The sequence below is a fragment of the Silurus meridionalis genome, chromosome 26 (genome assembly GCF_014805685.1).
Source record: "Silurus meridionalis isolate SWU-2019-XX chromosome 26, ASM1480568v1, whole genome shotgun sequence".
NCBI classification, from domain to species: domain Eukaryota; kingdom Metazoa; phylum Chordata; class Actinopteri; order Siluriformes; family Siluridae; genus Silurus; species Silurus meridionalis.
The window spans coordinates 16,659,248-16,674,485 of record NC_060909.1 but is presented as its reverse complement, the minus strand read 5'-3'; the positions used below and the strand labels follow the sequence as shown (position 1 = coordinate 16,674,485).

The following is a 15,238-nucleotide window of genomic DNA, read 5'->3' as shown; positions in this document are numbered from 1 at the left end:
GAATCATTTTGGAATGTATTGTAACATTTGTGGTTTTTTATTTTTTTTTTTTATTTTAATTCATTATTTATATTGTATTATATTAATGATATTTTGTGTGTATTATATATAATAATATAATGTAAAAATAATTGTTATATTGTTACAAATAATTATATATTACATAATATTATATTATATATACAGTGGTGTGAAAAAGTGTTTGCCCCCTTCCTGATTTCTTTATTTTTTTGCATGTTTGTCGCACTTTACCGTTTCAGATCATCAAACTATTTTAAATATTAGTAAAAGAGAACACGAGTGAACACAACATGCAGTTTTTAAATGAAGGTTTTTATTATTGAGGGAAAACAAAATCCAAAACTATATGGCCCTGTGTGAAAAAGTGTTTGCCCCCTAAACCTAAGAACTGGTTGGGCCGCCCTTAGCAGCAACAACTGCAATGAGTCTGTTACGGCGCTGCGGAGGAATTTTCGTCCAATCGTCTATGCAGAATTGTTGTAATTCACAGAATTGTGTTCGCTTGTGTTATCTTCACTAATATTTAAATTAGTTTGATGATCTGAAATGTTAAAGTGTGACAAACATGCAAAAAAATAAGAAATTAGGAAGGGGGCAAACACTTATTCACACCACTGTATATAGGTATATAATTTATATATGAGTAAATATATTGTATTCTGTTGTCATTCATTATGTTGCTAATCCAATGGCGTTAGTACGTCATAATCAGCTGCTCGATATGATCTCGTCCTTCTCGAAACCCCTCGCAGCGCCGGGATCGGTCGCACGGGCGTTCTGATCACCATGGAGACAGCGATGTGTCTGATTGAGCGGAGTCAAGATGTCTACCCGTTGGACATCGTTCGGACCATGAGAGACCAGCGAGCAATGATGATCCAAACTGCAGTGAGTATATATACTTTTTTTTTTTCCTTAACAATTCAGGGGGCGGAGTTATATATATATGGGGTGGGCCTGGGGGGGGTGTTTAACAGCAACTCTTACACTGTTAAATCTATTAATCTATTATTGTATCCATCAACCATGATTATATCAAAGGCCATGCAATCAGTCTGTGACCTCAAAACGTTTTCTTTTGTTTGTTTGTTTTTTTATACATAATTCCATCCCTGAATCTTTCCCCGTTTTACTACGTTTACAGAGTCAGTACCGGTTTGTATGTGAAGCCATACTGAGAGTGTATAACGAAGAGATCGTAAAGCCTCTGGATCCGCCGGAGTCGAGCGCGTGCGCAACCGAGGAATAAAACTTGCAACCGTCCCTCTGTCGCCTCCTGGTGGACGACCCCTGCGAAATTGGAAAACAGGCGACAAAAAGCACTATTTGCACTTTAGAACATATGACCACTCGAAAAAGGGGGATTTAGTAGAAAGGGGGCGGAATGCATCAGGGTGTTGCATAATCATTCGCTTTGTAACGGTCGGGTAACGTTCATGGCGGAAGGCGAAACCCGACGGAAAAACGCAGAATGTGACTTCTTGCAGTGCCATACACTGAAATGAGCCGACCTGGAACAAAACCCTTGAATCGCTCTGTTCCCACTGTTCAATGCTATTTATGATTTTACCGGGTTAAAGAGGCCCCCGTCCCCTGCCGTTTCGCCATTTCATTTCATGGTACGCCAAGTCCTGTCTTTCCAAAGTCCTCGGGAATTTTGCAGCAGGAAGTTTTCCTCGCGCCGATGCTTCGGAAAACAACTCTTTAAAACGAGGGAAAAAAAAGGCACTCATTCCGTATAGGTTTGTGTCGAATTCGTATCAAGGTTTAGGCCGGCAGCTAAGGGTTTATTCCTGTACTGTATCCGGTGTGTGAAATAATGTGAAAACGTTCCTTTGCTAGCGAAAGTTCACAGTAACATTTTCCCTATGGTACACGACACGCCGGACCAGGATTTGGCATGACCTTTTATTTCATTTCTTTCAAGGCCACGGGTCAAACGATGACGTCGCTAAAATCCATCATATATTTGAACCCCGTGTGAATTGCGTTTACCTGCTGCATGTCGACGGAAAACTTTTGAGTGTGTTTGTACTACATTTTTGACAAGAAAACGCTTTTTCTTTAGCAGACTACTGTTATCTCACAATAAAAAAAAGTCTCGCTGGATAACTACAGTAAATGCTGTAGGCCTCGTTTCTGCACCTGGCTAACTGATGTAAAGGTGCAATAGGCCCAGACTCCTGTACCTTGTACCCCCAAACCTCTATCTATCTAACAAAAAGTTCTATTGCAGCCCTACTGTATATCAGTATCGGATAACTAGCATCGTCTGAGCCTCTATTCCTAAATAACCATGGTACTAAAGGACCAGCTCCTATATGGGGCCATGGAAATAATATTTGATAGGATATTGTCCCAGGCATGGACTACCTTGTGTAAAGGTGCTATAGAGCAGACCCCTGAACTGGCTAAAGAAATTATGCTATATTACAGTACTTGTCTACGGTGATCGAGAAGTTGAGTGAACAAGTGAACAAATCGGAAAACAAATGATCAAAAAAAAAAAAAATTAACAAAACCGAAAACAAATTAACAAATCTGGGGAAAAAACCTATCAAATCCATAAACCAAATCTAAAAATAAATAATAATCTAATCTGAAAACAAATGAAAAAATTGGTCCAAAAAAAAGTAAACAATCCGTGAACAAATGAACAAATCCGTAAAAAAAAACCCACAAGTAATTTTACAAATCCATAAAAAAAATAAAAAAAAATCAACAAATCTGAAAACAAACGAACAAATCCGTAAAAAAATTATAGTAATTTACAAATCCGTAAAACAAATAAATACATTTGTAAAAACAATGTGAACAAATCCATACAAAAAAAACAACTGATTTTACAAATCCATTAAAAAAAATAAATAAATAAATCAACAAATCCGTAAAAAAATGAACAAATCAATAAAAAAAATAAAATTAAGTAAATAAATCAACAAATCTGTAAAACAAATGAATACATTTGTAAAAACAATGAACAAATAAGTAAAATTTTTTTTTTTTTTTTTACAAATCTGTAAACAAATGAACAAATCCATTATAAAAAAAAAATCTATAAAAAAATCTATGGAAAAAGGTTGCTATAGTTTTTTTTTTTTTTTAAACACTTACCGCTACTTGGACGTTGGATCCATCATTCTGTCATACAGGAATTACAACAGGCAGGAGAAAAAAGGTTTGTGTAAAAGTGTAAAAAGTTGCACTATTGAAAAAATTTGGTTTAAACTAAGATGCTTTATACATGTACAAAAAAAAAGTAGATATACAGTTTCCTACTTCCTGTATATCATTTTTTGTCGAATTCTCTGCTCGTCTCTGTTCAAACTACCCAGGGTAAAGGTGCTATAGATCAGATCGCTGTAACTGGATAATGAAATGATGCTCCTGACCCTGTCTTTCGTTCTTGAGAAATGAAGGTTAAGGTGCTATAAGACCAGCCTCTGGAAGCGGACCAAAAAACTGGTACAAAATACTTGACTAACAAAGTTAAAGATTCCATAAATCTGACTTGGCACCTTCCTGAGATGAGGGAAATGTAATCTCTATTGCTTAGAACAACACGTTACTTTTTTTTCTCTTTGGATAGCTCAGCTTGTTAGGACGGTTGGATCAGCTAGGATGTGGTGCCCCCTTGTGGCAGGTAGTGTTAAGGGCATTTCTCAAGGGATCATGGTTTGAGGCTCGAACTCTGACTCGGCATCTTTATCCCTATTGTACCGAAGCCTGATTTTGTTAAAGGTAATCTCTTGCCAAAGGAGATGAAGATGCTGTTGATCTCCGATGATGCAATAAGCTGTTTCCTTTCAATGAAAACTGATATAAAATTGCTATATACTTGATTTCGGAGGTGCCTAGAAATGCACTGATTACTGATCATTTTCTTACCTATCCATTGTGAAAAAATTTTATCTGCTAAACCTCTAAAAATGTGAAAAAAAAATTAGCCCGAATACCATGTTGTTAATCTCCCAAAGAAACTGGGGAAAAAACGACTACTGTTTTTACGTCATGCTCTTTACTCCATCTGTCCCCGTTTTTACCACGACGTATAAGGAATCTGGCTTCCAGGACCAACCGCGTTTTTCGTTCCTGTTTGTTTGTTCATTTTCGTTTCGTCCTATCGAACGTCCATCAAGCAGACATGCGAGCTTCCGTGCGTGTTGTGATGAATCTTAAGCTATAGATTTGCTATTAATATTGTGTTGGGGGACAGCGGTATTTTTGTAATTTAAAGTCGAGAAGAAGAAAAGAAAAAAAAAGAAGAAAGAAAGAAAGACAACACTTTGCAGCTGACTTCGTAGCCTGTTGCGCTACTTTATTCTTACTGTAGTTATGGGCTACAAGAGGAGCCAATGGTGAAATTATATTTATGTCGGAAATTTGTTAAATAGCGACACCTGTAGGAACATCTCCTAACTACATAGTGTCAAATGTTAAATATTTGTAAATACGTTGTTATATATTAAAAGTGTTCTGAAAATACACTTTGTTGGCTTTTTTATTTTCATTTAACATGGCCAGTCAGGAAAATAACAGATGGTCAGGAAAAGTATCTGTAAAAAAGAGATACTTAAAGCATTGTATAAGGTGGGGGCAAAAGTATAGAAACAAATAGCTGTAAATGTACATTAAAATAAACCACACTGAAAATTTGGTTGCATATCCCTTGCCTAACATTTTTTAGGCTGTTTAAAATGAACGATTCACATTTTTGTGATGTTTCTCCAGACGTGTACCACAGCTCCTTTTAGTTCCTGTCTGTTTTGGCATATGTAATTGGAATTAAGATGGACCTCTACCAAAGATTTAATTAAGGAGAAAAACAAGGAAGGTTTCACACAGGCCAAGTCAATCACTAGGACTTATCCCAAAGCTTTTGTAACTCATCCCTGTACAAGGCCTTCTGATTTTTATTGTTGAGTTTCCTTCACTCCTGCGTTGTAGGAGGTTGTTGATAAAGTCAAGACTTTGTCATCAACTGCAGATTTCCCTGACTGACCGAAATTGTGTCTGGTGCTTGATGGATTCTCAGATGACTTTGTTTGTTCTCCCATAGACACCTCTTTGGTCTTCATGTTGGTTTATTTATTTATTTGAACCCAGATGATGCTAATGCCTCAAACTGTAAACAGATATTCAGAGGTATTAGTTGTTTGAACAGGGAAGATGTAGGCAAAAGAAACACCTGTCAAACAAACACCGTGGCATGATACAAGTTGTTAATCCCATCCAGAGCGAATTAAATTTGTATCTGTTTAGCATGAACTACGCAAGCAAAGCACATTTACTTGTCTTTTAACCTCTGTTATCCTGTAGTTAACTTTTCGTTTTTTTGCCTTTCCTTATCTTCATAAGGGATGTGACCCATTTTTTACACTTTTCTGTTGGCCACTAGGGGGTGCCCCAATCACCCTGTCCTTACATTTAATGTTCTGAGGTATTTACAGCCATTACCGCTACACCTAGTGGACACAATTGTCATATACCCACGGTATATATTATTAATTCAATTAAAAGTCAATTTAATTCATTTTGGATTTTACACTAATAAAATAAATACAATGAAATGCTCAGAACATTTCCTTCTGCAGCCGATCACAATTATATTATATTATATTGAATCCATGCTCCAAGATACTATCTCAACGCCACAAATACCCTCTCACAATCTCAGAGTCGCCGTTATTGAATTGCCCCATAACTATAAATACCCTTATGTTTCAATGCTTTGCCAACCAAATAACCCCCAAATCTCACAGCTGAAAACGACCACAACCACAAATCACCCAGCCATATGTAGAAAAACCAACCAGATCCACTTCCAGGACATCGAGTTAGTCATTAGTAGACTAAAATAATCACCCTTCTTCCACTTTTAACTTCATATGCAAAGACGACTTTAAATACATTACATCTTACACTTGTATGACATGGTGGATGAGTGGAGTTACAGAGTGTTGAACGTTAAACTGGCTGGCACGTCTTCCTGTTGTAAGGAGAGACACGGGAATTTTCAGGACAAGCGCATTTAAAGCCGCCTCTGTGGTTCTTGCATGTGTGAGAGCAGCCCCCATTCCTCAGTCTACATTCATTGATATCTGCAAAAAGAAAAAAAGCACAAGCCACATCAATTGGATTTCGTTCAGATTCCAGGAAGTCAATAGGTTTGAGGTCTAGAGTTCTAAAGCGGGCCATTCAAGACCTGTGTAATCCATTGTAATGCTCGAACATTTTTGGGTCTTCTAGCGCAATCAAAGATCTACGTCTTATCCAATTGTGTGCCTAGAACTTTATGGTAAGAGTTTGGGGAAGAGGAACATATGGCTGGGAAAAGTCAGGTTTTCAATAATTTTGTCCATACAGTGTACATTCAGCTCCATTTGACTTAGAAACTAACCATTGCACTGTTTTCCATTCGGATGCCACGTGTATCCACGTGGACAGACGCAACGGTGTGTACCCGGCAAGTTAACACACCTCCATTCACATTTGTGCTGCTCGTGATGTTGCATCTCCTCACACTCGTTAATATCTGAAATAGACGTGTACGTTCGTTAGATCGCACTTCCAAATGTTTTTACTCCCAAATTTGGTTACCTGCCCATGTAATCATAACACACTAGAAAAAAAAAAACAGTGCTGTCTGCCCTTTTTCCATGTTCATATCCACACACATGCACATGATTGGCTGGTGTTTCTTTGATTGACAAAGAAAGCAAGTCATTCACATGTTTTTTTTGCGATTGAATAATATTTGGCCCTCAGTAATCACAAGTTGGAAATTCATATTGTCAAGAGGGTATGGGACCATTTTTTGCTTGCTGATTGGCTAAAATGGTAAAAAGAAAAGGTCTAAATATAATAAATGTATTTTTTTCTTTGCACCTGCCTAATAGAACCTTAAATGCAAAGCGAATCTGTTATATAAACGCTGCGGACCCTGAATAAAGATGTTACTGAAGACGAAGGAACCTCCACTGACTAGGCAACACTATACAAGCACCAAGTACACGCCTATTAATAAATATGACCTTTCTTTGTGGTATTGATCTTTATATTTGACCTTCCGTCCTATCAGCAGACATAGTGGTAGCTCAGCTGTTGAGACTCCAAATACATTGGTTTTGCCGATCAGTCCAATTTGCTGGAACTATCAGTAAGGATAGTTTTTCCGGCTTGCATTCGCTGTCATAACAAGAGCGTCCTCTAGAGACTAATCACTGATGATGCGCTATTTATTTATATTCATTTAATTTATTAATAATATTATTATATTTCTTAATGAATATATTCATATTTATTTCATTTAGCACATTTTCATGATTAGTTTTCATTAGTTTTTTTTGTAATAAAGTTCAGTACTATTTTACATTGAGTTTTTTTTTTATCCAGTATCCACTTGAAAAAATAATAATCGGTTAATTACTCGGTTATCGGCAATTACGATCCAACCCAGCGTTCGGTATCGGGAAATTCCACTATTCGTTCGACCTCTACATTCAAACGTAATCTGTTGAGATGTATAAATGAGACACTTGTCAATCTGGATGCAAATAACGAGAATAGAATATAGAAAAACTTTAAATTCGGTCTTACAAATGAAAAATACCTTTTTTCAAAATTCCCAAAGAAAACTCAGTAAAATTGTACTGCATGTGCGCTACGCTAAATGCATTTACCAACACAAGCCAGTATAGTTGAATTTCCCACTGGTGGATCTGAAGGGTTTCTTCTATGATATCCTGGTGGACACTCTGAGATGCATGTGGTCCCGTCCCCGGCCAGCTGGTATCCATTCGGACAAGTGCAACGGAAAGAACCTGGAGTGTTTACGCATGCGCTCGCACATGGCCCGAGACCCCGTTCTCCATACATTCATCGATATCTGCGCAAAATACTAAATCTCAACCTACATGCATCATATGATAGGATTCTGTTTAAGGCATTTCCCATAACTATTTTAAAAACACTTCATACTGACTGACCTTCGCACTGTCCATCTGTGATGTTCGCGCTATACCCAGCAGGACAGAGGCAGTGGAAGCTACCTGGTGTGTTCACGCATCCGAACCACAGCGAGCCATGCTAGCAGGCAGCATGCACTCGTTCACATCTGGAAAAGAGAGACGTGATCTATATAATATTTCTAGCAGCCGAGTCAGAGTTAATGTTCACATCAAACATCAGGACATTAAAATACATCTAGGAGGGGCTTGAAATGTTTCTATAATAAAATAAATCCATAAAAAGTCCTGTCTGGATTGTGTGTGCAAACACACACACACACACACACACACACACACACACACACACACACACACACACACACACACACACACACACACACTCCAGACAGGACGAGGAGGAGTTGCATCCTGGAACAAACAAACTCACCAGTGCAGGAAATCCTGTCGAACGAAAGTTGAAAACCAGGGGTGCAGCTGCACCTGTAGGAGCCGAAGGTGTTTTCACAGACCTGCTGGCACTCATGCAGACCCTCCACACACTCGTCCAGATCTACAAACCACATACACACACACAGACAATCACACAGAGATTTCCAAATGCGGAAACACAGAAATACACTCAATATCTTGCTGTACCTCAGCAAGATGCTCATATCCTCTTATATAATGAATAATTCTGTATGTATATAACAGGTTTTTTTTTTTTTGTTTTTTATTATGAATTATTATTGAATTATACATGAATTTCAGTATGACATCATTAAACTCTCAGGCAATGCTACTAAACTCACCACCGCCTCTATATGGCAACGAGAACTTACCATTTCCTTTCAGTCATACTCAGTCATTTACGAGTACAAGTAAACATCATGTTCATCATGAGTGGAAAAACAAGCTGCTCTCAAAAGTACATGCCAGACCATATGGAGGATGTATTTTAGATCAAATACACTTCAAAGCCCCTCCTCAGTTTGGCTCTGGTTTGGACTCAGTACTGAAATTCTTCTAATTTGAGTGATTTCAGAGCAACAGCTGATTAACAATGTTTAATCGTATTTTACATTCATGCCATTTGGCAGACGGCATTAAAATCCCCAGAGCGGGAATGATCTTTTCTGAGCAGTTGAGGGTTAAATGCCAGCAGTTGCAGCTTGGTGGTGCTGGGATTTGATCTTGTGACCTTCTGATCCCACATTCAGGACCAAGTAGGACGTCTTATTGACCCACTACGGTCTCTTTTATCTTCTGAATGAGACCAGATTACAACCCATTACAATCGAAGCAAATTGCTTTCATACTGTTTCTCCAGTCAAATCTGAAACTCAGAAATCGTAAAAATAAATCAAATAGAATAAAAGAAGGCAAACATGAGCCTAAGAATGACCGACAGTAAAGAATGTCCTATACCTGCCGTGACTTGCCCTTGTTACTCGTGCGGGACAAGAATTCCCAGCCGGGGGGAAACTCGCGAAAGCGACAGAACATGCATTTAAAAAGGTGTTTAGCAGTAAATCCAGATGTCCGACTGGATTGCTAACAGATGCGCACGAGCTTGAGAACCGGGGCGCCTGTGCGACGAATAAATCAAATGAAAATGCCAATTATTATAAGATTCTGCTCTCGTAGCTCGCTGAAGCGATAAACTCAACGACGTCGAATGGACATTTGGTGCCACCCAGATGAGGTTTGGTTTCTCTTTTAAGTTTGGTTCCTCTCATGCTTTCTTCCTCATGGACTTTTTCCTCACCACAGTCTCCAATTATGAGTAACAGACTTGTACGTTCTTTTAATACCAACTTGTAAAGCTGCTTTGAGACGATGTCCATTGTTAATACATATTAACTTCAGGATTCTTCCTTAAACACATATTGAAGATCTTTTGTTGCGTCATACAAAGATCATATCATGGTCCCAGAAATTCTCATCCCAATCCCAGTATTGTTTCTATATATACACGATTCTACAGGATAAAGTGTGCAGTGGATTACATTTCACCTCGACATGTCATTTGGTCCCCCAGCAGCTGGAAGCCAGGATCACAGCGACACTCGGCCCGATTGTGCGTGTTCAGCCGGCACACTTGGGAGCAGCCACCGTTGTTCATAATGCATGGGGTTAACCCTGTTAGCAAAAACATAATTAATCCCAGTAACATATATTTATTCTACAATGCAGACTTACAGTTGACGCTTGGTTTGATATCTGAATGCGGATCGAATTCTCCGACGTGGGAATTCGAACTCGATCGAAGAATCAACTCTGTGTATAGAAAGGATGCCTCTGCTACCTGGAATGATTTAATGCCACATCCTTTCAGGTTCTGCTCAGTGTCCAGGCTAATTTATTGTCCCCATGAGGAAATGCAAACTCTAAAACCTGTTCATCGTTTTTTCTTGTTACAAATACAATCTGTTGTCAGCATACATATCTGTAGCTGAGAATGTGCGGCCTTAATAGAACTGGGACGTACACAAGACCTTCTCCGGGAGAAAGATAACGAGACAAACAGAGCTCTAATAGCCCTGGGTATTTACAGCCTAATCCCAGGTCGGTCTGAGGTACAGGTCGCAGGTTCCAGAGATTTTAAATAGCTTTAACACATGGTTTCTGTAACCATGAGTACAGCAGTGCAGCTGAATCAAGGTTATAGGAGATGCAGGTATTGATGCACTTTATATGGTTGATTGGAACATGGGAGATTGTTCCAAATCTTCCAAAATCTACCATAGGTATGGCACTCTTCATCCAAGCAAAGCCTTTTTTTTTCTTGCTGATGATAAAAAGAAGGATAGACACGAGCTCATGGGTCCCAGAATCAACATGTTCTCCTGAGTCTTGAGTACCCCCCCAAATTCTGTAATAGGACACACTGGTTTACTATTCCACACACGTATTGGTACGCACACCGATCCAGAAATAAACTTGTGCAAATCATTTGCGTAGGAAAAGTAAGTGTGAGGCAAAAGAGAATTGCACAGTCATGCCAATATACACCTTCTATTGCTGTATGGGTGCTTAAGGATCCACAATAGGACCATTCAGCATACATTTGCTTCATATTGTATTTTGGCAGGGGAATATCTAGGAAAGTGGTAGCTCAGTGGTGAAGGAAGTTTTTTGGCAAGGTGTCAGCTCAAATCCCTTTACCATCAAGCTTCTGGGTCACTGCTGGGTACCCCAAACAAGGCCCTTATCCAGATACAACCATGTTAAGGGCCTTGTTCGGGGTTCCCATATATAAGTAAATAAATAGAACAAAAAAAATGCTTACCGATGCACTTAGGCGTGACACCACTCCACTGCCCGTCCTGTAGACAGTAGCTGTACACGTCCCCGTTGGCCAGCGTGTAACCAGCATAGCAGGCGTATTGTATGTAATGCTTAAACTGGAATGGAGCAGGGTTGGGTATCGTATGAAAATAAAACGTTCCGTGAGCAGGTAAAGGAGGGTAAGGACAATCAGGCCTTCGTTTAATGCCGTAGGATACTGCAAAACCTGAAATTTCTGAATTGGCGACAGGGTCGTTGGGTTTTGTGGTAGATCCCGATGTTTGGTTCACCACTATTTGCTTGATTGTTGCGTTTTCCTGATCATGAATACTATTAGAGCTGGAAATATCGTATAATTCCTCATCTATATGACCACCCGAAGGCTCCAGGAGGTCTTTATCTGCCATTGCGTTGCCCGCTGGCAAAGGTTTTGGGTTAAGATCTCTGGTAATAACATCTGAAGTGGACAGGGAAATGACAGGGATGTGTGTTGTTGGAAAGTTTTCACCATCCCGGCTGCTGAAGTGATCCTTTCTCTCTCCTGGCTCCCAGACGGAATGAATGGCAGGGAACTAGGTGTGAAAGTTGTCTGTGGTTGGTTTTCAGATTGTGAAAAATCAATAGAGCTGGTTGGAGCGACAGAACTGCTCTCTCCCTCTGAGACCTGTAAAGGCTGTAAGATATCTTTATCAGCAGAAGCTTTGATCCTCGAATGACTTGACAATTGATTATTCTTAGAAACGTTTGAGGATACTCGTGAGGCATCCTGTGTGTACGTTCTGGCTGAATCAGCTGTCGTTTCAATCATATCCACATTAGTCCATGTTGATTCACCAAGGGCTTGGGAAGGTGTGATTGGAATTTCATGATGCATCGATGCTGTTGAAGTCAGACAGTTTCCGCTCTCGTGTTCTGCGTTAAGTGTGGACGGAGGCGTCTGATTTGGGAATGTGGGTGATACTTCTTGCTGATCATTTATACCTGAAGTCGCCATGATGGTTGGGGGTTTTGAAGACAAAGCAAATGGAGTGGATGGTTCTGCACGTGTAACGGGTTCCGCCATGTTATTTGGTGTGTGTTCGAATCCTTTAGCCTCTAGTCTTGCTTGTGCAATAATCCGCTCATGCCACAGACTTTCTAGAGCGTTTGGATGTCTCTTCAAATCCTCAGACACATCTTTAATCATCTGGGGTTTGGCGTGAGGAGCCCCGGGCAGAGAGGATCTTAGAAAGGTCTCTTTGGCGGCTGTGATTGCGACAGGATTGAAACGGGTTTTCAGATCGGTTATGTCTTGGTTCAACTCCATACCAGATTTGTATAACGATGTTTGTTTCTGCTGGAACAAGTTCATGATATCTAACTCTAAAAACAGAAATGATGGCATAAATTAAAAGTGCAAAATTTGTTGGGTGTGTTTTAAGCAGTAATCTCAAAATAAATAAATATGCATCCATCCAACAGCTTGGGATGAACCCATTAGACCTATAGGAATATGGTGCTGGTTTAATTGCCTGTGTATTGTACGAGGTTGGTATCAAAACATTTCGAGACGAATGGTGCTCACTGGGGCTATTCTTACCGCGGATGTGGTCGTGATTTCATAATGGACAGCGAGTTCAAACAAACGTGATAAAACTGGGCAAATCTACCACAAATAAGTTAGACATGACGTACGCTGACAAGCACGCTTCAAGAGCTGAAGAAGGTCACCGGAATGTGTAGAGAGATCAAAAGGCCTCCGACGAACAACTTCTGCAACTTGTGCGTGAAGATTTCGCCCTCGTCCCGAGGATAAACATCCAGCACAAAGGTCGCCGTCTTGATGCCACTGCGGCGATCCAGCACTTCGAAAAGAAGACTTGGGAGCGCCGTATTGCTGTGCAAGGGACTATTTTGGTAATAGTGTCTAAACGTAGATAAATAAAGTACTTTCTTGTAAACAGAGCTGGTCTCGAAACTTTTTTGATACCACCTCGTATGCAGTCTCGTCAAGATCGCCCACCTTTACACACAGGAGTGCTGCCATTCCAGCTCTTGCCTTTGCAGTAAAGAAATGGTGAGCCGAACAGCCCGAAGCCAGTGTTGCAGGTGAAGTGGACCAGTGAACCATCAGGAGACATCAATGCATTGCCATGCAGAATTTTCCCGGGACTACGGCAACCTGGAGCTAAGAAGGTGAGGACACCAGACAAAACAATTTAGCTGACAGACAAACAACATCACAACAACAGGCCATCGTAAACACCCAACCGAAGTTTATACCATACTACATATTGCATTGAAATATCTTAAAACGCTTTCTATAGTAAAACTATTTATATTGATCTTAAAACGATTTCTTTTTTTGCATAAATAAACCTGTTTATAGTCATTCACAGGCTGTACTGACTGACCGACACACAGTGGTGGACGTCTGACCCACTGGCCAGACACACAGCTGCTAATGCGGTGGCCGTGCATCCTGAACCCTGGATTGCAGCTAAAAGTGACGTACAGTCCACCGTAACGGAAAAACGTGCGCCCGTTCTCGAGGTGCCCAAAGCCGCCACAATCAACGGCGGCAGCAGCACCTGTAGGTTAAAACAGGATTTTCATACAACTTAAGAAAATTTTACATTCCATGTACAATTAATCTAAATCCAAAAAACCAAGCAAATAATTTCCCAACAAACTCCTCATACCCAGAACCAAGACCCAATTCATAATAAGCAGTGTAGCTCCAAGAGCCTCCATAGATATCCAATGTGGCTTTCCAGTATTCGGACTAACAGGAGGAATGTTGTGTAGCAGGGATGAAATGGAAGTGCAGAGGGAGGGCACGAGACACGAGAAGTACATCAGCTTCACTTCATAGACACACCTCTTGTTACCAGAGAGAAAACAGAGAAAACCTTTTTTGATTAAACAGCAAACAAGGTCACAGAACACGTTTGATACCATGTATCCTTGGCCTCCAGTTAGGATCTGGGGATTTATTTTACTAATGGTTTTGATGTCAAACAGCACTGATTCTCAAAGGAATGTCTTAATGGCTGAAATAGAACATGCTAGAAAAAAAAGTCCTTCACTACTCACCAAAGTAGGTTTAAGCAGAAGGTATGAGCAGGGAATTATCCTGGAATAAACATGATAAAGGCAGGGAGGGGGTTGGGGGTTGGTTATAACCTTGGAGCACCCTTCAAGGTGTCCATTTTCTCTGTTGTGGAATGTAAATTGCTCTTCATTCTTGTTATCTCCTGGACACACAAGCAGTTAAAGCAAGTCAAGCTGATCCATCATTCGAGTAGAGACGCCTCCTGTGTCCATTCCCGTTCATCTGGAACTCTGTTAACAACTTCGCCCGACAATCGTGCAATAATTTTAAATAAACCGGCCGCAACAGAATTATCTGATCATGTTCGAGATCACGTTCTACATTATTTCCAAACTTTTGTGGTCTCATTGGCCTGCCAAAGCATTCATTATGAGCTTACAAACCATGAACAGAATTAAACTGCTGGAAGGAATCCATCAGGAAAGATCTTTTGGTCACTGGAAAGCACTGATCACTTCATATATGTCATGATAATATCATCATACATGATCTTATTGCTCATGGAGGAGGCCACTGTAGAATTTAGAGCAAAATTCTAATGAGATATATTTGGTATAGAATTATGTAGCACATCACCCAGATTACAGCAGACCGACAATGAAACCTGAGGGTGGAATCATTCTATTGGGGCTGCTTCTCCTTAGCTGGGACCGTGCGTCCAAACAGAGGGAAACCCTGCAGGCATGCGAAGATGTAGGCAAATTCTACCTTCTAGGGAATCTGTTTTGAAGCACAAATTACAAAGTCAACAACTAACACTTTGAAAAAAGACTTGAAGAGGCTTGTGCACTGGAGATCCTCTCAAAATGTTATAGATCTCAGGCATTTCTGCTATTAAGAAAAAGTTAGTAGGTTCTTACATGAAATGAATCAACAGGAGCCT

General features: G+C 40.0%; 2 protein-coding genes across 7 annotated transcripts in view; one reads left to right on the top strand and one right to left on the bottom strand.

The window, feature by feature from the left end:
- Positions 1-2,138, top strand: part of ptpn4b (protein tyrosine phosphatase non-receptor type 4b) — a 32,075-nt gene extending 29,937 nt beyond the window's left edge. Inside the window, exons 26-27 of the mRNA XM_046840783.1 lie at positions 774-909; positions 1,166-2,138. Coding sequence (XP_046696739.1) covers positions 774-909; positions 1,166-1,270 — 241 coding nt within the window. The 3' untranslated portion in view covers positions 1,271-2,138. The remainder of the gene's footprint in view (positions 1-773; positions 910-1,165) is intronic.
- A 1,570-nt stretch (positions 2,139-3,708) lies between these two features.
- Positions 3,709-15,208, bottom strand: si:dkey-163f14.6 (fibulin-1). 6 transcript variants are annotated; one of them, XM_046840000.1, is made up of 10 exons: positions 13,943-15,208; positions 13,655-13,831; positions 13,264-13,428; positions 9,987-10,112; positions 8,419-8,541; positions 8,010-8,137; positions 7,704-7,909; positions 6,422-6,556; positions 5,944-6,122; positions 3,709-5,146 (listed from the first exon to the last, which is right to left on the bottom strand). In XM_046840000.1, exons 1-6 carry the CDS (start codon positions 14,199-14,201, stop codon positions 8,082-8,084), a joined length of 906 nt encoding a protein of 301 aa, XP_046695956.1. In that variant the 5' UTR covers positions 14,202-15,208; the 3' UTR covers positions 3,709-5,146; positions 5,944-6,122; positions 6,422-6,556; positions 7,704-7,909; positions 8,010-8,081. The 6 variants fall into 6 exon arrangements, with proteins under 6 accessions (XP_046695956.1, XP_046695955.1, XP_046695957.1 ...); XM_046839999.1 differs by having other exon boundaries at positions 3,709-6,122; XM_046840001.1 differs by lacking the exons at positions 13,264-13,428; positions 13,655-13,831; positions 13,943-15,208 and adding an exon at positions 11,263-12,676 and having other exon boundaries at positions 3,709-6,122.
- Between the last annotated feature and the right edge of the window lie 30 nt (positions 15,209-15,238).

Bases quoted from the DNA above. Each gene is read 5' to 3' on its own strand.
- si:dkey-163f14.6 (XM_046839996.1), bottom strand. From the start codon at position 14,201: ATGGTATCAAACGTGTTCTGTGACCTTGTTTGCTGTTTAATCAAAAAA. The intron at 13,832-13,942 runs GTATGAGGAGTT...TTTAACCTACAG, and splicing joins GAATTGGGTCTTGGTTCTGG to GTGCTGCTGCCGCCGTTGAT. The intron at 13,429-13,654 runs GTCAGTCAGTAC...TCACCTTCTTAG, and splicing joins ACGTCCACCACTGTGTGTCG to CTCCAGGTTGCCGTAGTCCC.